The sequence below is a fragment of the Dermacentor andersoni genome, chromosome 1 (genome assembly GCF_023375885.2).
Source record: "Dermacentor andersoni chromosome 1, qqDerAnde1_hic_scaffold, whole genome shotgun sequence".
In the NCBI taxonomy this organism is placed as follows: domain Eukaryota; kingdom Metazoa; phylum Arthropoda; class Arachnida; order Ixodida; family Ixodidae; genus Dermacentor; species Dermacentor andersoni.
Window position 1 is genome coordinate 359,072,802 of NC_092814.1, and position 26,833 is coordinate 359,099,634.

Genomic DNA, 26,833 nt, shown 5'->3' on the forward strand with positions numbered 1-26,833 from the left:
CACTTAATGGAAAAATAGTATGAAAAAGGCTGTTAGGCTGTTCAACACTTCCTTAATGCTACAGAATGCAAGGCTTTGCGACTGTGGCATAGTGGCTTGGCTTGGCTTGTCTCGTGGCTTAGACATCATTGGTCGCCCTAGAAAAAGTACTGGGAATCGTCCGAGTGCTGTCGATAACTTACTCTAATATGTTTACTTGTTTCTATGAACTGGTTTGTTTCGATACCCAGGAGTGTGCCAGGTCCAGCCTTTCAAGACCAACTTTGTTATACAATTAAAATATCTAAGTGTTTCTCAACCCTTATGCTTGCTAAGCGTCATCCTTTTGTTATCTTGCTACTTCGAAAATGCATCAGCGCTCCTTTAATGTCATCCTGTCGTACACTGTGTGTTGAGCAGCAACTGAGGGTGGGGGATATGCTGCCATTGTTCAAATGTTCCACTGTCCCCCCCCCCCCCCCCTCCTCCCACTCCCAGGTGTTGGTGCTGTTTGTGGTTCAGCGCCTGGCACCCCACTTCCCCCAGGCCTCAAAGACCAGCATAGGCCATGTGGTGCAGCTGCTCTATAGGGCGTCCTGCTTCAAGGTAAGCGCTACTGTATCACCACTTGGGACTTGTCAGGGGCCTGTTTGTTTCTGTTTTAGTTTGGATTTTGTGATGTCGTAGATAATCCATGTGACACCAGTGCTTTAATTTGAACCTTGTGCGCATGTTGGAACTAGTTTTGCGCACATATTTGTGCTGCCTTTCTGTACTTCAAGGCGGAAACTCGCCTCCCGATAAGCTGCACCCCATCTATTGCCTTGATCAGCGCAGAATTGACTATTATGCAGACACATAATAATCACCCAAAGTGAGTCTTGCTTGAAGTGCACTTGCACAGGGCGTTTTGCTTGACCGCATGAATTTTAAAAAAAATGGTGCTCGTTATGTCCGGTGCCCCTTCTATGTGCTGTCTTAGTTCCGACTTGGCTCAGTTAGCTTTACAACTCATGACCATCTGTAGCCTTCTTCATTGCTCATTTGGCTACTCTGCATGATAGGGGAATGGCTAAATTGGCTAGGGCACAAAGTAGAGGCTTTGCTTGGGTAGAATGTTGCTTTCGCTGCAGTCAAATGGTGGCACTATCTGTGGTAGCTATGACAAGTGCACCGTGGTTTGCTGTAGCTGTAACTAATGGCACCACTGTTCTATTGCAATGTGAATTTATTGTGGGCAAAACAGGGAAGGAGGGAGGGGAGCAAATAATCCCTGCAAACATATTAAAGGGACACTTGCAAAGGAAATTAATTTAGACTGATGAAGGGTGTGTTCACAACTGGGAGGTGTGTTCTCATTACATCACACTCTAAAGTATTCTTTCACACCATTATTTTTAATTTAGGGGTGCGAATAGGTTTATTAGAAGAGAAAATCAATTAAATTTTGAATTCTGCACTGAAAGACCGTAGGTATGACAGTGTGATGTCATGGATTACAAAGTATTTTTTTTGTGTGTGTGTGTGTTTAGACCATTGCTGTAAATTCCTTTAAACTTGCTTAGTTGTGTCTTTGGCTCCTTTAGAATGCAACGTAGTCCATCTTTACTAGTAAAAAATATTTAGGCCTGAACAGCACTATTACGCTGCTGCCGAAAATTTACACCAGCAGTGAAACAGAATACACTTGGGTTACTGCAATATTAGCTCTTTGTTTGTCTGGTTGAGCTCGGCATCACCAGGTGGTGGCCCTGTGCAGGCCGTTTGTGTTTACACCTCCGCTCATCTGGTAAAATGCTCAGTCTGCTCACATTTACTGGAATGCCGGACACGCAAAGACTCTTTATAGTGCGCTACCATTATAGCTTGAAAATCTTCCTAGGGCAGGCTGAAAATATGCATTTTTTACAGGAGATGTGCGTTCAATGCATTAACTGTCCGCTAAGCTCCGCCGAGACAGACACTGCCACTAAAGGGGTCGCTATCTGGGTCACTGTAGGGGTCAGGCACGTGCGTGCTGACTGGCCAAGTTCTAATTATCCGACGGATGCCAATTTTAGGATCAAAATAATGAACGTTTGGGCCCATAAAAATGCATGAGCGTCAACAGGCACCTTCAGTCGAGATCGAATTGACCGAAAAATCGAATGAACTGGAGTCAAATTAACAGCACTTAATGTATTTTCAAATTTCAATTTATTGGTTAGAACCTGAATGAGTTATTGGTTTAGTTTGGTCCGGCCACTTATTCAGACTTTTCGACGCTGCCGCAGGTGTCCAAGCGAGAGGGTGACTCATCGCTGATGCAGCTCAAGGAAGAGTTCTGCACATATGAGGCGCTGCGGAGGGAGCATGACGCGCAGATCGTCCAGATTGCCAGCGAGGCAGGCCTGCGGATCGCACCTGAGCAGTGGTCATCACTTCTCTATGGGGACGCGGCCCATCGGTCACACATGCAGTCGCTGGTGGACAAGCTGCAGAGTCCACAGTCCTTTGCCCAGAGCGTCCACGAGCTGTCGCTTGCGCTGCAGCGGACGGGTGACCCTGCGGGACTGGCTGCCCTGCGGCCACACTTTGATCTCCTTGCCCATTGGGAACCGCCGCCAGGTGAGGCCAGGCTGAGGAGGGCAAGTGATCTGACACAGTTGGTTCTTGTACTGCTACAACACACAGTGGTTGACAAGTGGAACCATACTGTCGAAAGGAACATTGCCAGTGAACTGCAGTATAACAGTGATTAATTCTGGTACAGTGGAATCTCGATGATACGAATCTCATGGGGTCACGAAAAATATTAGTATTAGCCGAAATTCGTATCATCGAAACAAAACTAGCTAAATTAAAGAGTCAGAGGGAAACTCACTCAGGCACACATATGTAAAAAGCATTTATTTCTTGAAGAAAAAGTCTCTAATGTCCTTCTGCTTCTTTTTCTTTGTCAGGTCACTTAGCAGACTTTGTTCAAATCCATAAAAACGCGTGCACGTGTTGTCGCTGATCTCATCCGCGGCCATAGCACGCCTCAGAACTTCGAGTGCGTGTAGCGTTTCAGCCGCCCATGGTAGTCCTTCGCCGTCGCCCACGTCTAACACGAACGCGTCCCGAAGCACAGCAGCTACTCCGTCCGATGGCACGCGAAAAAGGAGGAAAAGCACAAAGGAACAAAAGTGCTACCGCTTCAAACTAAACTTCAAACTCTTCCGAGCCCAGTCACGGCCTCCGCGCTGTCCGGCGCCGCGTCCGCGCCTCCGGCAGCCTGAAGGCCGCCCACAACGCTGCTTTTTCGTTTGCTTTTACTTTTGGCCTTCTCATCAATAAAAGTTTTTCACCACCACCGCACCAAAAGAGAAAGGGAGAAATCGCGTGACTGCGCGCTGTTTCGCGGCCGTCGGTGGGGCGGCGTTTATTAAGGCGAAAGCCTTTAATGGCTCATACTCGCGGTCGCGTCCGTCCGTGCGCTGGAATTGTGCTAACTGTGGCCTCTCCTCCGTGCAGCGGCGCAACCTCCTCCCCTCCTTAGCAACCGGCGCGCCGGTGGAGGGCGCAGCTGCACATAGCAACCATGACGTCACAGTAGTGGTAGAAACCGCGCGCATGCATGTCGGCGGTGGAAGCTGCACCGCCGCTCCTTTGCCAGACGTCTCGTTGCAGTCGAGTGAGTGAGACGCATGGCTCTGAATTCGCCCAGGGATTCCGCGCCAAGCGGTTCGGGGAAGCGGCAGTGGACGCTTTTTCATGGTCATATTTCAGGGTATATAGCATACATATGCCTAAATATATATGGACCTTCACGGCGAAGTCGACGGCAAAAATTTGCTTGGAGTGTCTATCGCAATAAAAATAAACTCCGATAACCACCTCTGACATTGCCCAAACATAAACCCCAAAAACGCAGAACCCTGTTTAGAGAAATACTGTAGTGTGTGGCTTCTGATTAATTCTGACTGCCTGGGGCATCTTAACATGCCCCCAACACAGGGGTGCCATTCTGGGCACTGTGAAATTCCACCATACAATCAAATTTGCCATCTTGTCAGCTCTGATTGGCCCACAGGGCTGCTATGCAATCTCTGATAGGCTGAAAATGCCACCATGGCGGAATTTGACAGCGTCCAAAATAGCACCTTAGGGTGCACGAGCATTTGTGCAATTCATTTTTATCGGAATGTGACCGTTGTGGCCAGGAATAGAACTAAGGCATCGCCTTTAGCAGCAGGCCACTGATCCACTGTGAAGGGTCCATGGCCTTGTCAAAACATAATGTGCATCAGCTTGTAAGATTTCAAAGGTTTTGCTCATTCGACTCGTCATCTCTGCTTATGTCATCATTATTGCCATTGGTAAATGTCATGTTTGTGAGCTTCCACAGGAAAAGGGGCAGATGATGCTCAAACATGGTTTATTCCATGTTGCAGCAACCCTAGCTGCTAAAAAGCAACATAATGCCAGACAGAGGGTTACAGGAGGAAATGCTCACAGCACCGGCATGCGCTTATAAACTCATACAGTGAATGAGACGTGGGTGACATCTGCCATGTGAAGAAGCATGCGTGGCATTATCACAAGTACAGGTATGCCACAGTAGCAGCAGCGAGCAAAGAATGTATGGCTGCCCTTGCCAGCTAAGTGCCGTGTTGTATCACTTGGCACTCTAGGAGGTGCATTCGCAAAATATTGCATTAACTCTAAAATTGGCAGTGCTCATAAAAAGTTGAAAAATCCCCTGGAATGGTTTTCAAAGCTTGCTGGGCATACACTGTTCGACTGAGAGCTGCAGGAGAAAAAGATTCAGAGGCAATTTAGCGGTAAATGCGAGAGCAGTGCGTTAGTATTAAGTCACATCTCTTTGTGGTCCTGGATCCATGATCTAAACGGCATTCACCACATTGCAAAGTGTTGTTTGGGACCTCACTTGATACACAGCCTGCCTCTGAAGAACAAAGTGCAACTGACTGTGGTCTGATGCAGATCACTGTCAATTATACTACATCTGAGACCACTTATAAAGTAACCACTTATAGTGCAGAACCAGAGATTATGCAGCATGTTTTCACATGCACAGCCTTTGAAAAACATTGTTTTGCTTATACTAGTGCGGAAATTCGTGACTCTGGCGGTTTGAATTTTAAGTGGTCTACGCTTATAAACATACATGTGTGTGTTAGTATGTGTGTATGTACACACATACGTACACTTCTGCCATGTTACCATGTGACCGGCTTCCCACACTTCACATACACTTTTTTTCCACTTTGACACCCCTAATGCTAACGCATTGAAAGTTTCAAGTACATAGGGTGAACTTTGTGGAATGTGTATCAGGTCATGCTAGACTGGTGAATTCCAAGCCTATGTTCACATTAGCATTGCTCATTATTTTGATTCGTAAAAAGTCCCCCGTGGCATTTTACATACCGGTATTTGCAAAAAACAGTTGCTTCTGTACCTCTTTCCCTGACTTGCATGTTCCAATTAAAGGGTGGTCACATGTTTTCTTCGGACCACAAGAAGTGCGTGTGCATTGGAATCAAGGGCACATTTAACCTGGTCGATACTTTGAGAGGAGTTTATGAAAACAAGTCTTACATTAAGTTCTCATTATGTTTGTGGTTGCACAGCATTTCACCTTGAAATCCTTACTGCTTGATTAAGGGATGGCTCTTCTATGGCTAGGCTGTGTTTTGAGCGTCTACAGGACCAGGACCCTCGAATCAATTCTCCCTAGGGTGAAGTGCTGCTCCGAGAGGTTGTCTAGAATGTTTATTGGCCTTGTCGTGGTAATTAAAGCCCCTCAATCTCCCAAAGTAGCGCCATTCACTTCCCTCCTCCTCCGCTCGGCGCGGCCTCGACGGTGGCGCCGCCGGTGGTGGGCCTGCCGTAGCAGACGACGGCTAACACGCTACGGGAGGAAATCCGCAGCAAAGTTCGTTCGAGCCCTGCGGAGCAGTTTTTTCAATCGAGATCTTTCTTCGTCAGTCGGTAACTGGCCTTTAGAATTTCGTGTTGGAATTGCGGAAGAAATAGAGAAAAGGACCATTATTCAAGGCGTATTTAAGGCGTAAAGCGCGCGACGTTGAGAGTTCGTGTTGCTGAAACACGACGCAAGCACGCGGTGCACTCAAACACGCGCGTAATTACCAAAGTTTCAGGTGTTGACAGCGTGAAAGTTTGTGTACGTCGTTTCGTAGGTTCATTTACGTACCTGCAGGATACTTTTGTTCGGCCGGCGCGTGAGAGATTGCTGACCGCTCACAGCCGGAATGGCTGTGTGCGGTCAGCAATGCCTGGCAACAGGGCCGTTTTTTTTCATTGCGGGGTGCTTTGGTAATCGTGACGATATATTGTTTTTTTTTTTACAAGTACTGTTCCAGGAGGGCACATGTAATGGCTAACGTAGGCCTCTGAAGAGCACGTGACATTAAAATAATGCAGACGTCGCTGGGAATGTTTGCATACAAAATTGGCTGTCCGCGATCTTATACCCCCTTGGCATACACAGGCTTCGGCGAGCCCCACCCAGCCCTGGTTCTAGCTTTGGTGTTCCTGTTGCCGCTTTGGTTAACTGGAGGCGCCGTCAATAATACGAAATAATGACAAGGTGTTACAGCTAGTAAACAAAATTTATTGAAGAAATACAATCGCGCCGAGGCGCCAACCTCTAAGGCAGCGCTAGCGCGCCCGCGCGAGTATTATGAAACGCCAACGAGGAGTGTACCGGCCCACGTACGACTCTACGATCAAAGTGCACGTTAAACATCCCCAGGCAAGCTAGATAAGGTTATCCGGAGCCATCCACTACGACCTGCATCCTAGCTTTAGTCGCTTCGGAGCGTTAAAAACGTTAATCACCACAAACCAAATCAATACATGCGGGCGTACATACGAAGCTGAAAGACTGCATCGTAAGTCATATTGAGCCTTGCAAAAGCGTCGAGAATGTGCTAAGTTCTGGTGGAGCTCAAAACACACCCTGAATAAAGTCGCTTTTATGTCACAGGCCAGCTGCAGATGCGTGCATTTCACCGCAAGACGAAACTACATGAAACAAAGAGAGCACATTCGAAAAAAAAAAAAAGTCAAACAATGCGCTAAAAACCACGCAGAGAATGAACACACTTTTTCGAAGCGGAAGGCGTGAACTAGGCTCGAAATAAGAGGTTGTGAGTAGCCGTGGCCCTTACTTCACTACGCCGTGCGTTCTTTGCCACTTCCTCGAAGTCAGCCCGCCCGATCCTGCGAATCCACACTTTTTGCGTTGCGCCCGCCGGACGGCAAAGCAAAAAGCTTTTTGCCCTCGCTGTGTCTGTTGCGGCAACCAAAGGTGCAGCAGCATGGCATCGCAATTAAGTTCTCGGCCCTACACATTCTATTACGCTAACGCACTCCGTCAGTCCGCCTGCCGTACTTTGGTCGCGCAGGCCCAACAATGGAAGTCGGTGCGCGCTGGAAAGAAAAAAATGTACAATAGCGCGGCGCCTGCTCTGCGCTGGAAAGAAAAAATATACAAAAGCGCGGCGCCTACTTCCACGTGACACGCGCCAGGGTGAGCGGGGTGGCGGAAAGATCTAAGAATGGCGCTACTTTTGAAAAATTGAGGGGCTTTAGTGGTAATGCTATGTTTTCCGGGGTGCAGACGGTGGTGCACCGACGTGGGAGGAGCTGAGCCGGTGCGTGCTCGCGGCACGTGCCTGCCTCCAAGGGCTTGTGGCATTCATGGGGGCCTTTGGGGGGCGGCGAATGAACGGAGGGGGCGGAGGAGCCCCATCGTCCTCTTCGCCCGGGAGGGGCAGGGCTGAGACGGGAGGTGGCGCGGCTGGTGGGAGTCCCGGCCACAACCCTGGTGGGTCCCGCTACAAGACGAGCCTGTGCCGCGATGTGGCTCAGCGTGGCTCGTGCCCCCGCGGGGCCCACTGCACCTTTGCTCACTCCCAGGAGGAGATGGACAGGTGAGCACCTGACTCGGTTGCCATTTGGCATGCTGGATAACTTGGCGAGGGTACGTGCATATATGCAGCCAAAGCTTGATAATTCAAATTTCATGGGGACACTCAGTGAATTCGAATTAAATGAAATTTGATGTTTGAAGGAGTGGTAGCGCCTCTGGAACCATCTCCTTTTACTTAAGACAGAAATCTGGGATAGCTTCTTGCTTTTTTTTTTTTTCTGGAAGCGATCACTGTATGCTTATCTTCAACAGCTCAGAAAGCATCTTCCACATACTCTTTAAAACTAAAGAACAGCCGTGGCCGATTCAGTCCTTCCATCACCTGCAATAACAAAGGCGGCACCGGTGCTTCCTCTTCCTCATCCGCATCATCTACTGCTCAATGGTCATTGCTGACTACTTGGCCAATGATGTCATCGTTTGTGATGGCGCCACAGACCATAGCTGAGCTGTTGACACTTACGTAGTCTGTGATGTCTTGTGTCACCCAACACTTCGTGTTCGGACATCAGATTTGTTACAACGTATGAGTGCATGGCCAGAGATACCATCCATGCCTTCCACTGGTACTCTGACATTATCAGTGAGATTACATGTTGTGCACATCTCTGCTCAGGGTGCATTCAATTAAGTGCATGGCACATAACCTAGCTTATAAGGTGAGTTTGCCAGTAGAAGGTACAAATAGTATCTCTGGCCATGTGCTCTCGCATTGTTGTTAAGGGGGGATGTGGCGATGAAAACATTTTCTTTTTATTTATGGAAACAAATTGACGAAATGTAGCATGCAGGTGTGATTTGTAGCTGATATCATAACTGAAATCAGTTTCGTGCTATCTATTATAGTTTTCGAGTTACAATACACGACAGCCTCTAATGGTCATCCCCAAATACATACTTGATTTACTCATATTTACTCAATTCTAACATGCACCCGTTGGCCCTGTCCTTTACAGCTGCGCACTTCATTCTTTCATACAGAAATACAGCTTTCTCTCATTTAGAGAAAACAAGGATTTACAGTCTCCAACTTATTTTTCGGACTCCAAAAATTCGAACATGCTCGATTATTCGGTCTGCTTCGCGGTACTGCCATTCTCCCCATAGACTATAATGTATAACAACTGCCAAAAGTTCGGACACCTTGCAACCTCTCGTAGGATTTTTTGGACACTCCTTGAGCCAACTCGATCGAGAGCACCATGCACCGACTCTGACCGGTGCATGGTTCGACTAGCTGAACACCGTTTTTGTTTTGAACGGAGCCTCCTTGCTGCCCCACGAAGTGGCACTACTGCAAATCCCCTCTCATCATCGTTTCTGCCTGGTTCGATAGAGTGGCTAGAGCAGTTCTGGTCTTGGCTTAGTAAGCCATGTCAAGACAATCCAGCAGCTGATTTGTTTATTTCTTCGTGCACGACGCTGCAAGTAGGCCACGTTTTTCGTTTGCTGATAGAGCAAACGTAAAAACGGGAAGACGACGGTGGACTAACCTAAGCATACGTACTATAGCACATGGAGGAAGCTACGGCAGCTATGCTTGAAGCGCGTACAGGGGGGCCATTTTGAAATGCTGATGGCGATATGGAAACACAGATTTAGGGTCGTACTCGATTCTAAGGCACACGCAATTTTTGGACCTGTTTTATCGGGAAAAAAGTGCGCCTTAGCTTCGAGTAAATACAGTAATTAATTGCACATAGTTCACCAAGATTTTCACTTCAGCATGTTCACAAAGGCCCATTCTGTGCAATAGAGCTATAGGTTTATTTTTTAAATGCCGATATTAGCATAAATTTTCTTAAAACATTAATATGCATATTGTCTTACTAATGACTTTTGCAAAAAAACGATATAAATTTTTTTATGTAGTGCAGATAAAAACGAACAGCTTTATTGCACTCGTAAGTGTTTCAGGATCTAAGTGCAAAAGACAGAATAGTTTTGTTTTCATTCCTTGTGAAATGGCACTGGGATGACTGAAAGCAACTGCACAAAAAAATCAAAGCTGAGAAAATGGAGCTCGAAGCTTCATTTTTTGTAAACATTTAAATCTTTACTTTGAGCACCTAAAACCCGCCTGGAATGTAGTCCCTTGCCTGTGAGGACACATTTCCTTTACATTTTGATGTAGTTCTTCGCTTCTTTGCAGCAGTTTTGTACACCTTAGTAGCCTTTTTGATGCGCCATGCATCCATGTGTCGTGCAGAGGCGGATGACAGCGCATTAAAAATGTCCGTTCTTGTCTCCCCTCGTTGCGCAACCTCTTCATTAGTGAGAGTTGCAGCTGAAATCCGCAGCTGAATATTTGATGCGAAAACTTCTGCTCTCGCCGATGTCATGTTGCTGTCGCAACCACACGCGGACGCACCGTCGCCATAGCCCATGGTTGCATTGTCAGCACTGCACGCGGATGCGCTTTCTTGGTCACCCACATGCGCCGGTCGTGCCTCGTTGATACGGTCAGTGGCATCCGCTTCTACGAGTAGTATTCTCCCACGCCTTTCGTGGTCTTCTGTATGCGTGGGCATCAACATTAAATGAATTAAGATGAGGCGTGACAATAAGGAAATACAGACCAAACACCTGATACTTACTTTTGGCACAAGTGTTCTGCCCGAGTCCATCGAGGCCGGGTATATCAAGCTCCGTGTTCGCCCATATGTTCCAAATCCCCTGCGTTGCTTCAAATGTCAGCGTTTCGGTCACAGTTCACAGAGCTGTCGAGGCCACCAAACCTGCGCGAAATGCAGTGCTCATGAGCACACCTCTGAATCTTGTGTAAACTCTCTCCACCGTGCAAACTGTGATGGGGAGTATGCTGCATACTTGCGGTCGTGCCCATCTTGGAAGAAAGAAAAGGAAATAGTTACAGTTAAAGTAAAAGAAAACATAAGTTTCAAAGAGGCATGCAGGCGGGTATCCCTCCTGCCAAAGAACACCTTTGTCGAAGTGACGCATCAGGGGGCAGCGACACAACGGCTTCCGGCGGCTGTCCGACCCACAAGCAGTGAGTCGGCAGTTATGCCATCTGTCCCAGTGGCGGTTGCAGCTAGCACTGCTCCGTCAACCCAGCAGAAGGGGTCATCCACCTCCAAGCAGGCGGCCTCAAAGGCCTCGTCCAACATGCCGAGGCCTTCACGTTAAACAAAGCGCTCGGAAGAGCGCGTGTCCAGCGGCTCGCAAGAGGCAATGGACACAACCACCAGCAAGACGGCGCCACCAGCGCTTAAGGAGCGCGAGGCTCTCTCGATCGCTCCAAAAAAAGGCAAAACTCCCATCACGGCGCCTGCAAAGGGCCCGTGAGCTAATCCCCGTCTCCTAAACACACATCACTAAACACAAGTAGCATAATGGATACACAAATACTACAGTGGAATGTACGAGGACTTTTAAATAACCTCGACGACATTAGAGAACTACTACACAAACACAATCTCAAGTTGCTGTGTGTTCAGGAAACACATATGAAACCTACAAACACAAACTTTCTTCGCAATTACTTCATTTTCCGAAAGGACCGCGATGAGGCTAACGCCTCTGGCGGAGTAGCAATAATAGCGGACAAGTCTGTAGCTTGCAGACACGTCGCCCTTCAGACGCCCCTTGAGGCAGTGTCAGTTCGGGCCATTCCTTTTAATAAGTTAATCACTGTCTGTTCTATTTATATACCCCCGAACCATCATCTCGAAAAAAGACTTTTACAACCTTATTATCCAGCTTCCCGAAGCTTACATAGTCGTGGGAGATTTTAATGCTCACCACAGGGTGTGGGGAGACTCACGATGCGATGCGAGAGGTCGATTAGTAGAAAAATTTTTAATAAACACAGGTGCATGTCTGCTCAGTAAAAACGAACCGACCTATTATAATATGCATCACAATTCACATTCTTCTGTAGACTTATCTATTGGTTCGGCAGCTCTTATCCCTTACTTAAAATGGAGTGTTATTAAAAATCCCTATGGAAGTTACCATTTTCCTGTACTTTTAAACTTAATTGTACCACATGAATGCCCTCCACATATGCCTCGGTGGAAGCTAGCTTCTGCCGACTGGGACCATTTTAAGGATTCGACCTATCTATCACGAGATTTTATCACCGATTTTAGTATTGACGACGCGGTAGCGTATTTTACAGCTTTTATCATAGAAGCAGCAAATAACTTCATTCCACGATCAAGCGGTAGCTCATCCAGAAGAAGAGTTCCGTGGTGGAATGACGAGTGCAAGGAGGCGCGGTAAAAACAGAATAAAGCATAGGCCACACTGCGCTGATTCCCAACCGAAGAAAATTTGATAGCATTTAAAGACATTAAATTACAGGGAAGATGAATGCGACGGCAAGCTAAGAAGACAAGCTGGGAAAGGTTCTTGTGAGGCATTAACTCATACACACAGGAGGCAAAAGTATGGAATGGACTAAGGAGACTTAAGGGACAACAAACACATCCGTTGCCCCTTGTTGATATGGAGGGAGATAAGTTGAAAGAGCAGGCCGACGCTCTTGGTGAACACTTGGAACGCGTCTCTAGCTCCACTCACTATCTGGATAACTTTTTGAAACGTAAAGCAATAGAAGAACTTTAGCCTCTGAATCGGAAATGTATCCAAATGATCCCTATAACAGTCCTTTTACCATGGCCGAACTCTAAGGAGTACTGACACAAAAATTTGAAGTCGAGATAACTTGTGAGATCGATTTAGTTGGTCACTTACACATTGTCTATAAAATATCAGCGGCGAATATCGCTTAGAACATATTTAAAATCAATTTTAAAGTATGTGCGCGCAGCCAACCGCAACACAGAGCACCTCGCGACATTGACATCAAGCGGGATTGTAAATAGCCAAGAAAACGCTACGTCATGTGGTTACGTCACGAATTTTCGTTGCCTGCCATGCGGCTTACATGTGCTCTTCTCCTCTGTTGTTGCTTGTTCTAGCTGTTGTACTTGTAGTGGGGTGCTCTCAGTGTCGCTGCAACTGCAATTTTTGTCGTGTCCATAGGGATATTTCCCACATTATCAGCTTGACTGCGCTGCCACAACGTTCAACGCCGATTTGTTGTGTCTTACCATTGATTGTGGCCGATGCGAGGATGTTGTTGAGGTTCGTCCTCGCCATCGCCCGCCGCAATATCTGAGTCGCTAAGTGATTGGCCACGTCTAAAGCGCGAGACACATGTGCGATTTTCTGTGCGATCTGTCGTACGGCGCGTCGTGTGCGACTTGCCGCATGCGACGATTCTGGACACATGGTACAAATGAGCGAGCGGCGGGTAGCCCTGCCCAGAACCGACGCCCCTGCGTGGAAGTTCGGAATGTTGCGCAACTTCGAACAGAAAGGGAAAGCAACCGTATTTGCGCAGCTATCTTGTTTGAAACAAATGATGACAATATAAACACGTCTATGCGAGCACTGTAGACGTGTTTCTGCAAGCCGCGTTAGCAGTATCGGATCCGTTGAGAGCCCCTGATGGCCAGGAGCCGGCAGGCATAGCTCGCTGGGCCATCGAATCCGACACCGGTTGCGCTTGTGACACGATCACTTGCAGCTCGTATAACGAAGCGCCTATGTTATTCGGCACAACGTGTACACAGTTATGTCACGCTTAAATTGCAGCACATTTGATTTCATTGGCGCCGACAGAAGCGAACGAGCATGCCAGGCGAGCTTGCGATCGCTGGGTGACGATGTAGGCCTAGCTTGCCGGCCGTCTATCCGGGGCCGAGGGCCCTTGCGATGCGTCCGCAGCTTGTATTAAAGCGCCTAAATTCGTCAGCACAATCAATGCCTGAACATTTATATTTCTCTTAAGTGAAAATACGATTAGTTTTCTCGGTGCCGTTAGTAGCGATGAGTAAACACGCCAGTCAGGCGAGCCGCTTCGTATACAGACGATTGCTGGCGTGTCTGCGCTTACCGCGTCCGAGTAGAAATTACGCCAACGATTTACTATTTCGCACAACGTTTTATAACTCGCACTGTTTCGAGGTCACTTTATTCTAGAAGTTATTTCGTGTCAGCAACAAATTGTAGCCGACTTTTGTGCTGCCGTCAGCGGCGAAAGAGGCCCGCGTTTCGACCAGGAAGAGAAAAAAAGACATGATCAGAGCAACGAGGCGCCCGCTCGCCGGCCCCGCCCCACCGGGTCTACCACGTGGCCATGACATCCACGCTACCGGCGCTGTCATTGGCTGCGGTCGTCCGACAGATGCGGCAGTCGCAAGTTGGTCGCGCACGCTGGCTGCGCGTCGGAGCATACGTCGTGGCTTTTTGCGAACACGTGACCACTTTGTTTACGTTCCCGTTTCTCCCGTCTCGTTGCTCTCTGGAACCGAAACTTCGACTGGTCGCTACCAAAAAGACTGCAAATAATTACCTGTCGCGCTCTGAAGTAAATGGGGTTTCGTGCTGTGATTACTGGGTCATTAACTACTTATTAAAGCAGAAAAAACCACGTGGATTATTTTTGTGTCAGTACTCCTTTAAAGCTTCCCTATCAGCTTGTCACAGTTCTGCACCGGGCCCTGATAGAATCATGTACGCTATGATTAAGCACCTGCACTCCGACACACAAATCACGCTACTCACACTTTTCAATACTATCTGGGCTGCTGGTTATCTCCCATCTAATTGGAAAGAAGCTATTGTGATCCCGGTTTTGAAGCATTGTAAAGATACTTCATTGCTGACTAGCTACCGTCCTATAGCGCTTACGAGCTGCCTCTGTAAGCTTTTTGAAAAATTGATCAACCGCCGTCTCGTACATTTCCTAGAATCCAGCAAAATACTTGACCCATTTCAATGTGGCTTTAGGGAAGGGCGATCTACAACTGACCATTTCGTGCGCATCGAAGCAAGCATTCGCGATGCCTTCGTGCGCAAAAAATTCTTCTTATCCGTATTTCTTGATATGGAAAAAGCGTACGACACAACTTGGAGGTACGGAATCCTGCGCGACCTTTCGGCGCAGGGCATCCGCGGCAATATGTTAAACATTATAGAGAGCTACCTAGAGAATCGTACATTTCGGGTGAAAATAGGTCATGCACTGTCGTGTACATTCATACAGGAAGCTGGGGTACCCCAGGGCAGCGTACTCAGCTGCACGCTCTTTGTTGTAAAGATGAACATGCTTCGTGCATCATTACCAACAGCTATTTTTTATTCCGTCTACGTAGACGATATCCAAATAGGTTTCAAATCCTGCAACCTCACAGTGTGGGAAAGACAGGTACAGCAGGGCTTAAACAAGGTGTCCAAGTGGGCAGACCAAAATGGATTTAAAATCAAGCCCCACAAAAGTTCTTGTGTTCTCTTCACACGAAAGAGAGGCCTGGTCCCAGATCCTTGCGTAGAACTAGGCGGACAACAAATTCCTGTAAACAAAGAGCACACATTTCTAGGTGTTATACTTGACTCCAGGCTTACTTTCATTTCACACATAAAATGTCTTAAAGCAAAGTCTCTAAAAACAATGAACTTAGTTAAAATCCTATCCCACACAACATGGGGTAGCAACAAGGAGTGCCTTTTGAATCTGTACAGGAGCCTAGTTCGATCACAAATAGATTATGGTGCCGTAGCATATCACTCTGCAGCACCGAGTGCACTAAAGGTGTTAGACCCCGTTCATCATTTAGGTATCCGCCTGGCCACTGGCGCATTTAGAACAAGCCCTGTTGGAAGTCTATATGTAGAGTCAGACGAGTGGTCAATCCATATTGAGAGAACATACACCAGCTTCGCATATTTTCTCAAAGTGCGTTCTAATAAAGAACATCCGTGTTTCACAACCGTAAACGACTTGACCTGCGAAACATTTTTTCGTGATAGACCCTCCATGACACTTCCTTTGTCCCTCTGTGCAAAAGAACTTAGCGAAGAAATGGATGTCCCAGTTCTCGAACATCGCCTGATGCCTCCAGCTAAGCTATTACCGCCCTGGGAGTGGCAGGTAATAATAAACACATGGTAGGAATTTTACCCTCTCCCAAATGGCAAGGTTGTCGTTTCTGCATTGCGCCGTGATGCCCAGCCACACTAGTGGCAAAACGTGTGCCATAGCAGGGATCAGACTTGGGCTGATTTTTTGTGGCTCGCCACTGCAGCAAGCGAGCTGTGAGCGGAGGAGACCAATAAGAGTGGCCTCTACAGTGACATGTGTGTGGGAAACTAGTATCATGTGGACCCACCCGACTGCTCTATTTGTACTCGCGTCTGGTTCAGCCGGACCACTAGTTTCGCACTATCGTTTGCTTGCATCAGCTCTCGTTCACGCCTGTTTTGGTTGGTCTCATTCCCACTTGTTCTTTTTACAATGACTTGTCTAAACTGCGACGTCCTGATGGAAAAGCTGTTGGAGACAGTGCACCATATCCGATTCTGTACGACAAGACAGACCCTGAATACCAGGACGCAAAGGCGACACCCAGTACCTCATTCTCCTTGTCTTTTGAAAGTGGTGATGCCGTAACAGACGGGGGAGTACACCAACCTGATTATGATCAGCGGCAACAACTTGGTCATCTTGGTAAAATGTGAGTCGCATTAAGAATGCAGGATAAAGAAGGTAAACACAGCGCCGATCTGTCAGCAGACGAAGGAAAACACGTGAGCATGCAGAGGGAACAGCAGCAGAGGCCCAGTCCGGCCTCGGAGACTCCATTGCTTTGGTGGCAGTAGGTGGCAGAAGTAATTAACGCCATCCAGCAAGCTGGTGGGAAAGCAAATCCACTTCCCTGCTGCCCTTCCTCGCAACTACGCTCCCCTCGCCCTCCCTCATCTTCGACAGTCTCCGCATGCGCGCACCTCTGAGCGAGCGCCGCCAGGCTCGGCGGCCCAGCGCCAGCTTAGCCCCGCTCCTTAAAGTTATCTGGAAGCGAGCATAAGCTGGCGTGGACGGTTTCGTGGTCCTCGCTCGCTGTGTGCTTGCACATTGTGATATTTCATGACTCACACCTTTCATGCATCTTGCTATGGTGCATGAATACTTCAAAAACAAGTCCTTCTTTTAATTTGAACTTCTTTTAATTTGAACAAATTTTCGGACCCCTTTGAGTTCGAATTATTGAGATGTGACTGTATCTTGTAGCACCAACTAGCGATGCTCTGTGGCTTTTGCATTTGACATGCGGGCGAGACGTGCTGCGTGGTAATGGCAGCAGATACGAACTTGCATAGGCAAGCTTTTCGCCAATTCTTGGCATCATTCATTTAAGGGGAACTTAGCAACATAAATTCCAAGCTCAGTCTGCATGAAAAAAAATATTCGGAAGACAAAATTTTGATCGGTGTATCCGACATGTAGTCATAAGTCATAAGCCGTAATGCATAAGTTCTAAGGAGGCCCGCTCAAATGAGTGATCCGCTCACTCAGGTTGCTTGTTGTAGCCCTGGAGAACATTCGTACCATCCAAAATGACTGCACTTAAGGCCGAGACTTTAAATAAAAAAGTTGCGCCAAACTTAGCTGGAATCGCATCATTGAGATGATCACTAATATGTACACCGCACAGGACATTTGCATTGTGAATTAAAGTTTTGAGCACAGCAATGAGGAAAATTTTTCATGTCGATTTACATTGTCACATTTAAAATATTAAGCTGTAAGGGCTTCTGCGTACGCTTATAGAGAAACAATCTCAGCATAAATTTTATGCCTGCAGTTTAACTTCATTGCTATTGACCCAGCTGATTTAGTTTCGATAAAAGAAATGTGTGATAATTGGTTGTTGGACCTTTTGAAGAGGTAGATAAACTTGCTTCTTTGAACTATTGGACTGATACATCATTGAATCCTACTTCAGTTGTTGTGCATGGTAAAGGATTGCCTGCAAAGTAGCAGCTACTTACCTTTTCTTTCTTTCTCCTTTCTGTTGCCGTTTAGCAGAAAACCACCTTATGTCCGACAAAACCGGTACAGAAAGTAAGTTGCGTAAGCTGGTGAACTACTGAAACTCGGTGCTCATTTTGGTATTGGCTTTTTGTGACGTTCAATACCAAGCAGTGAAAAAGTGTATGATTATACTTCTCTTCACTTTGCACGAATGAAATGCTGACGTGCTTCACTTGACACATTCAGCAATGTATGCTAAAGAAATTGGAAGAGGTATGTAATGTTCCTCGGCTAAACTTTTCTCTGTCGGCTGAAAATTTTTTTAGTGGGAACAAAAGAGAGAAAGCATGGCACTTCCAACATTGCTTATACTTCAAAAACTGTATCACCAGTTATCAGCTATGCGAGATAACGATTGACTTACACGCCTGAATATTAAAGTGATTATCTTCGTGGGTATTCAGTGTAATTCATCTCTTTATCAGTGCCACAAAGGGCACTGGCGCAAACAATTTTTTTACAATGATGCTGCTGTGAATTTTGACTACATGTGATACAGTGCGCTGGTAATCATCCAACCTGTTAATCATGTAGCATGATTATCAATGATTATCAGCATTGCAGTAGCACTTTTGACTTTGGCTGTTGGCATTGTGTGTGCCAATCAGGCTGGTCCATAAATGAGGCTTTGCAATGTAGAATGTTTATCATCATACCTTAGTGGTGAAGCAGCGCACTGACACGGACACAGTGAAGACAAACAGGAAAAGACGACACTCGCTGCACTCGCAACTCACCAGTTATCACCAGTGTCGTCTTTTCCTGTTTGTCTTTACTGTGTCCGTGTCAGTGCGCTGCTTCACCAGCAAGGTATGATGATCACCCACCAACTAGCCCAACTTTCCACTTTGTAGAATGTTTACGTAGTGCAGGCTAAAATGGGAACTTTCTTCGCTTCTTATACAAGGTGTTTGAACTAATGTTGGTTGGGCTTTAAACAAATATGGTGCTGATAGAACGGATGCAGTGTTTGCTGTCACCTTGTGCAACTCGTTTAATTATAATTGCATGTCTCAATAGTTGATTAAGATTATTTAATGAGCATGTTAAATGTTATTTTCACGACTGTATTCGCACATTAAAGCTTGGGATTGCCATGGAAAAGGTCGGAACTAGGTCATTTCTGCCTTGCTAACTTCGGTGTTTTTTGTCGGTGTTGAGTAGAAAGCACATAAAATTGGAAGAATTGCACTGCACTGGCTGGCTTGCTCTCAAATTGAACAAACTTAATTGTGAGCAGTACGAATATGGTAATTGATTATCTCAGCTATGGCAACATCCCTGCCAGCCACCTTTCCAGCTTGACATAGCAGGTCAAAACGGCTTGTACAGTTTTGTGTTACCAGTAAGTGACCTGTATGTGGTGACATTCTCCACACTACAGCTGAGGCTATGAAGCCAGAGTGCATGTGTATGAGCTTCTGCTGGGTCCCAAGCATGATACAAAGTTATTTATTAATTAATTAATTAATTTATTTATTTATACTGTGAGCCCCTACTGGGGTCATTACAGAAAGGGTAAGGTCGTTATTAAGTCTACATATGCATTCATGTAAAGAAAACACGAGCACATAAACTGTTATACAATGTGGAAATGTATGTCTGAAGCACCTTGTAAAAAGATTCCTTAAATTTCTTCGATGCTGAGCAAAATCAAACCCCCAGCACTAAGGTTTCTCGAGGACAGCAACCAGATGTAGCAAAAGGCTGTGGCCTAAGTACACCGGGCATGTGTTGCTTTTCAGTGAACTTCTTTCTCGCCAACACTTTAGCGAGCTGCGCCATGAATGCACTGGGTATGTGCTGCTGTTCAGTGAACCTCTCGCCAACTTGTGTCGCTGAGTTTGTGCCACTTATTGTGCAGCAAGCGAGGGAACAATGCTCAGCGTTTGAACGCACTGGTGCACCATGCTTCTCGTTTTGGAGGCCACGCGCGGACTTCACGGCAGCGTCACTAGGTGACGCAGTGTGTCAGGAAAGAAGTGAGAGAGAAAAACCTGGCTGCCGCATTAAATGTTCGTCAGCATTTGCATGCACCGGCACGCCATGCCGCTAGATAGTGCCGAGGGTTCTTAGGGAAGCACGGAAGAGGAGTGCTGCTGCAGCACATGCCTCCTACATAACTCGTTTTGATGGTGGCAATACTTTGTGCCGCTATATTGATTCAATGCTAAATGCATTACCGTCGACAGTCATAGTGAGATGGGTTCTCCCAGATTTTTTTTGCATGCACAGCAGGTGACATAAATGTAGTGGTTATATTTTATGATGCGCACAGTGCGACATGCAGACAAAGGACACCTCTTGTACCTTTTCGTCCTTTGTCTGCTGTTGTGCTGTGCATATCGTAGATTACCAACTAGCCCGGTCTCACACCTTGCTTCGTTGTATTAGAACTGCAGTCGTGTCGCCCTTTTTTGTTCCCTGAAAAGCTTCTAGAAGTTCATGTGCTTTCTTATGTTTGCTTCTGCCCAGAGTCTTCACCGCGAAAAAGCACAGTACTCCTGTGCAGAATTTGCAGCCAACTGAAAGGTGCGCAGTTATATCTGTCTTTGAATTTTTGGCGTAATCCCTCGTCTGGCCATTAACGCAGAAACCGGTTTGCAAGTTGACAGCATATCTCATGAAGAGGCTCTTATGCCGGCTTTTGTGTGTGTATATTGCCTAGTTAGGTTCAAATTGCTGTTCGGTGTACATTGCACACAGCACAGCACATTGCATTCCCAGCATTAGCATTGTGGTAAGCCCACAGATTCCAGCAAAGGCTGACTCCTCCTCTCCAGTGGTGGTTGCTGACTGCCTTCGTTAGTGTGCAACTTAGACACTGCATGAATCTTCGATACAAAGAAGTGTATAACTGCGGACAGACAGGAGGGAGGGGGGGAGGGGAGTGGACAAAATGCCTTAGTGGCTATGGCAGAATACAAAGGTGCTTTAAGTATTTAGGTGTACATTGAGCAACCCCAGGTGGTTAGAGAATCAGTCTGGAGCCCCTGCTTTGCATCTCTCATAGCCCATGTGCAGCTTTGGTACAGCTTTGGCTACTGGCTTACACTTCACTCATCCGACCGAAACTAGAATATGCATGCATTTTGTGGGATCCCTATAAGAAAATTAACATTAATGCTTTAGAGATGGTCCAACATAAAGCTGTCAGGTTTATTTTTTCTAAATAAAGACTGGGTGACTCTCCTACTAGCCTAATGAATCAACATAATATTCAAACGCTACAGCTTCGTAGGAAAATACAAGACTGAAATTTCTTTTCTTGCTTAAAAACATCTGTTCGTCCCTCCATCCACAGGCTTATGTTAAACCACTTACAGCATGTTGAACACGGCATCGTCACGCTGATTCTTTAACACCCTATAACACCTGAACTAACCTCTTTAATTTTTCATTTTTCCCGCGCACTGTAACAGATTGGAACAGCCTGCCATTATCACAGTTGATAAGCACCGATTTTATTGAATGCATGCCTTTAATGTTAATGGTATTACTGTGTTGGCAAGCCTTGTTATTGGTTTCTTTTTCTCTTTTTGTTACATTACATTACATATGCAGCATTGCTTTTGTATTTCTTTTTCTTGTGTGTATGTGGATATATGCTGTAACCATATAAATAAATAAATTACACTCCTTAAAGGGACACTAAAGGCAAATACTAAGTCGATATGGACTGTTTAAATACCATTCCAGAAACCTCACAACGTTCGTTTCGTGCCAAGAAAATACTTAGTTTACGAGAAAATTGCATCTGAAGGGTTCGAATATCTTTTTTGAAATTCAGATCTCCCGCCACTCTACTGGGGAAGTGGTGACGTTGCATACGCCATCACCACCCTTTGCTGCCATCGGTGATTAAAATGGTGCCTGACAGACGGCGGTACCGAGCCAAGACTGACCGGCGTATTCGCCGCTGCAGCTGCTTTTTAGTCAAGTCGTGTAAGCCCGTTTGGGCATCCTGCAACGTCGCATGGAAGTTGAATTCTCTGCTACTTGCAGTTTGTGCGAGTTTCGCGAGCCGGCAAAACCAGCACAGCACTTCGTGATAACGAAACTACTGAAACACGACAGCGTGGGTGGTGCAGAGTTGAGCAAAAACGAAACCTTTCGACCGCCCGCGTCGTTGTCAGGGGTAATTTTAATGAGTTCTTTCGTTCTAAAAATGAAATAGAACTGGACAAGTAGCATTTTATTTCCTTTTATAAGACAATACAGGGATGTTTTTTGTAACGAGTGGTTGAGTACTAGTGACGGAATTTAACTGAGGAGTGCTTTCATCATCGGGCAAGTACTTGAATGTCCCAGGGGAGTCTCTAATCATGTTCTGCATTTACCTCAATTTCTCGATTATTGAGGCTATGTTCGTGATAATACTCACGCCTTAGACATTCTCGAGCACTAATCTATCACTTTAGCTTGACTTAATATTCTCCTTTAGTGTCCCTTTAATTCAATTGAAGAAAATGATAGGGAAAACCAGCTACCCAAAGAGATGCCTCTAATGCAGCCTACCAATTTTCCGGCCTGCCCTACAGTGAGGCTTGAGGGGTAATAGGAGTACATGGTCACGAGCAGGAAGCGTTGTTACTGGTTTGGATGCCTGCAGATGGGCTATTTTAGCCCTGTGTTGGTCAGGGAATCGGGATAGGATTTTTGCAAAGAGGGTGTGCATGTCGTGGCATGTTGGGCAGAGGGTATTCAGCATCTTCATTTGCTCTCTCCTGATGAGAGGAGATTATTGGGCAACCTTGTTTTGAACTGGAGAGGCAACAGACGTAACTGTAATGCCTGTGTGCCCCCCCCCCCCCCCCCCCTTTTTTGTGCTATAGCTAAACCCATCTAGATCATACTTTTGTAACTTTAAAAGGACTGAGTGGGCTTACTTAAGTGGCTGGTGCTAAAATCTCCACCCTCCTTAAGGCGATGCAAGCTAGGTTATTAGCCAACTTTCTTCAGGCTCTACAAACAGTTGGTATTGCCGTGTGATTGACAGAAAACACAGTGAGAAGGGTGGCAGAGAGAAAGCTAATGCTTAAAGCAATGCACGCGGAGAACTCGATGAGGGTTGTGTGCACTGCACACTACCCTCACCATTGAGCCGTGACCAATCTGGGCAATGTGATGAGAGAAAAGTTGTATGCTGCTACTGGGGGAGCATTGCCCTCACCTGTGATGAGTGGCTGCTTACATTGGGTGAATGATAAACAAGGGTGAAGAACGTTTCAGATGTGATGGAGGGCAACCTTTGACTCTTGATAATTCTGCTGAAGACTGATCGTCAATAGCGTGGTGAGGGAAAAGAGTTTGTTGATCTCGGCTAATATGAAACTTCTCTGGCAGAGAGAAGGTGTGTGTGAGGTGGCATTATTTAACACTCACGAAAAGTTTGCAGCTGTGTAAAAAGTGTTGTGGGGATCCTTTGAGTTAGTACTGCAGTTGTGGGGTATTCTAGCTCTATCTGCAACATAGTATCATTTTAAAATGGGGCAAGTCCAATAGGTGGTTGTCTAAAAATTATGTATTTCCTGGTCTCAGTACTCCATTCAGTTTTATAGACATAGAACAATGAAAATACAGTATCTGCAGTTGCTGCAGCTGATAAAAAACTTGAATTGTCATGGCTGCTAGTTGTAGGTCTTTATTGTGGATGCATTTACCATTTGGCACAGCAAAACTGTAGGCTACAAGGTGATAGCACTCATGATGTTTTCTTGCCGTTAACAGAAAACCGCCTCCCCGTTCTGACGACAGATTCAGAAAGTAAGTTGTTGGGTTCAAGTATTGTGAACCCATGTTGTTACAGTACCACATCTGCCAAGAACCTACTCTTTGTAATGTATGCTGATGGAGTGTTAGTAGTAAATTATACTTCCTGCTTAACTGATTAAAACATTGATACTCTTCTTAATGACTGGAACATAATTGGCGTGACAGTACAGGCAAAGAGATATCAGAACTCAGCGTTTGAAGAATTTTTTTCTTGGATAAGGTAACTTACGTCTTTCTGGACAGTGACTTTTGCTACATGAATTGTAAGAATGGTTTTTTTTTTTCCTGTGAAAACGATTGGGTCGGTGTTATTCGCCGCACCATCTGCAAAGATGTTTGTCCCGTAAATTTTGACGACTGCTTTGTAGCCTCTTTCTTATGTAATGAGCAGCACATCTATTTAGGCACCGATGTGCAGAGTAGTAGTGTCTCAGACAGATATCTCTTAGGTGTGTCACCTGAGGTACCTTGTGTGATTTCCCAGTGGTGCATGGGCTTTTGAGACCACGGAAGAGTGCGTGTGTGCCGTACTGAAATTGCAGACATGTACATTCTTTCCTGCTGCTCAGCACTTCCCTGAGAATCTAACTTTCACCACTTTGGCTTACCCACAGGCTAGGTTGGTTATATTAAAAAATTTGTCGTATTAGTAGGCACCAAAACCTGTCTGTGTTGTACGTTGTTACTTGGTGCTTTCTTTAGGCTAATACCCAAGAATGAGCTAGACATGCAGCACGTCGTTCCACTGTCATGATACTGGTGGTGTGATACAGGTAGGTTGGCACGAACAAATATGTTTCCACATCCTTTAGTTGAGTTGTGTTGTACAATAGAGGGAGAATGCACATACCTGTAGCAAGGCATGCATGTCTGCTATTCTGTGGTCATCTCTGATACACCTGGATTAAACAATGCAGTGAGACACTGATTTCACTGTTTCCATGATGCAGAGTTTGGCTCATTACTATGCACACTTGAGAAAGCTTGGGCTAGGCCAAGATCGGTTCCTGTGTATACCTAGAAGGTCCAAGGCTACTTGAGTTTATTTTCACCACAATCATGTTAGTACGTTGCTCTGACACACACACATTAATGCATAACTGTGGCACGGAAGGTGGGAAAAAAGCTGTGATTTGAAACTCTGCTGCCACCTCCCAGCAAAACAAGGTAGCTAAGTGTCATCATTCAAAATGTAATACATATTATAAAATAATAAAATATAATACATGCTACAATACACACACGAAGGTGGCACAGTATAAGATACACCAACAAGCAAAATGGGCCAACTGTTCAAAGGAGGAAAATTAAATTTAAAAAAATGTAAAATTTATCCATTGCAGTTTTGAAAACAAGCTACAAAAGCTTCTCTACTTCACAGCTCAAAAAAAAAAAAAAAAAAAAAAAATATGACCCACTTGCTCAACTGCCAACTCTTAATGACTATCATAAAATACCAAATCCTTAGGTTTTGTTTACAATTGTCGTGTCGACATGATTTTTCACTTGTCTAGTTCAGAGAAAAACTGACTTCTAAAGAATACAGATGCAGACGCTCTGATTTTTCATAGCGTGATTTTTTGTACCCCAGTAGTGGCACAAACTTACAGAATAAATTGATAATAACTGAAATTTTGGCTGCTACCAAGTGAATACTTCATAAACAATTCTGTTTGTGGTGCAGATCATTCTCACTGTTCTGTTAGAGCAGAGTGCGTGATCACAGCATCCCTACAAAACAAAGTCAGGAAATCTTTAATAAACAGTTAACATGTTGAGTAATAAACCAGTGTTTAGTACATTTCACCAAATTTTAATATTTTTTGGCTTTGGCTGCAGTGTTTTTCATATTCTGATGTTGGCAGTTCTGCACCGGTCAACGTGTTGGGGTCAGTGGCGAATGGGACAGTGCAGGTATGAGTGGAAGAGTCACCTCTGAAAAGAGGAGCAGGATGTGCCACAACATCTGTGCCACTTGTGCCTGCACTGCAGGCGATCTGCATCACTGTTAGTGGGATGCCAGTTTGGTCGCGCAGTTTCCTAGCCAGCCTTACAACTCTTGACACTGCAGCTAGGACTGTGTATACGAGGCGCAAACCTTCATCACTGTGACATAGTGTGGACACTGTGGAGCACTTTTTCCATGTTCCTAGTGCAGTAAAGGAAGCCACGTGGTTTGAAATAATCTGGGTCCCTTCACTGCTGCATTCCTTCGAGCTCAGGTGATTTGGGCCACACACATTGATTGGCATTCATCGTAGTCTACTTTGAAAAAGGCTGTTGGAATCTGGCAGCTGTTTGCCTCACACTACAGTGTGCACCAATGCAATGCCCACTCATTGGCACATGTTCCTTGCACTCAAGTTTGAATTGTAGTGCTGGTGCCACACAGTGGGTGCTCATTTTAACAGTACGTGTCACTCGGGGTCAGCCATTTTTTTTAGTGTGTCAATGACCCAGTCTTGTTCTGCTGTTTTGTCTGGCTTCTTTCATGTACCAATGTGCACAGTGCTGTGAAGGTGTGTGAAGCTTAAAAGAGAAGCTGTTTCGGCTGGCTGGTGAAACATTGTTTCATCTGGAAGTGTTCATCAGGAAACACCTCCTCTTGTTCCTTTTAAATGTTTTCCTTGTGTGTCGTTGATGAAAGTGTGTTGTGAAAGTGTGAAAGTGTGTTCCTTCTGTGTCGTTGATGAAAGTGTGTTGTGAAAGTGTGAAAGTTCCTTTTAAATGTGTTCCTTGTGTGTCGTTGACGAAAGTGTGTTGTGAAAGTGTGTTGTGGATATTTGGACAAAAATGTTTTTGGAAAGCCTTTTCCTGCTTCTGAAGGCATGTTGCAGAGAAAGCGTGAACTCTAAAAAACTCATGATAAAGATAACTTGTTCTCACCCTCTCTAGTCAACCTTGAGTTTGAAAAAATGGACTTCTCATCTAAGTTCAAGTTTTTCATCCAAGCTTTTCTTGTAATTCTAAGGTGCACAGGATTACATTACATGCAGTAGCTGCAATTATTCACCAGTTGTGTGTTTCATGTTTCACTGTTATCATCTCTCTGTCAGTGTACTTTTGTATGTTTTTTTCTATACTGAAAAAGGGGACAGAGGTTCTGACCATTTGTCCACAAGATATATTGAAATACCCTGTTTCAAAAAGAGCTGCATGCAATTAAAAAATTGTTCTCAAATTATGGCCCGCCTTCTCAACTCATATTCTTGTGTGGCTGTAGCTGTGCT

The 26,833-nt window shown here is 45.6% G+C and overlaps 1 protein-coding gene across 7 annotated transcripts in view; it reads left to right on the top strand.

Moving 5' to 3' along the window:
* roq (RING finger and CCCH-type zinc finger domain-containing protein roquin) overlaps positions 1 to 26,833 on the top strand; it is a 150,859-nt gene that overhangs the window by 33,605 nt on the left and 90,421 nt on the right. For 4 of the 7 annotated variants that reach the window (XM_055063858.2, XM_055063860.2, XM_055063862.2 and 1 more), the window contains exons 4-9: positions 478 to 585; positions 2,253 to 2,586; positions 7,613 to 7,925; positions 17,820 to 17,858; positions 20,304 to 20,360; positions 23,559 to 23,594. In XM_055063858.2, the coding sequence (XP_054919833.1) occupies positions 478 to 585; positions 2,253 to 2,586; positions 7,613 to 7,925; positions 17,820 to 17,858; positions 20,304 to 20,360; positions 23,559 to 23,594 (887 nt within the window). The remainder of the gene's footprint in view (positions 1 to 477; positions 586 to 2,252; positions 2,587 to 7,612; positions 7,926 to 17,819; positions 17,859 to 20,303; positions 20,361 to 23,558; positions 23,595 to 26,833) is intronic. The other 3 variants (XM_055063859.2, XM_055063863.2, XM_055063864.2) reach the window with 3 other exon arrangements.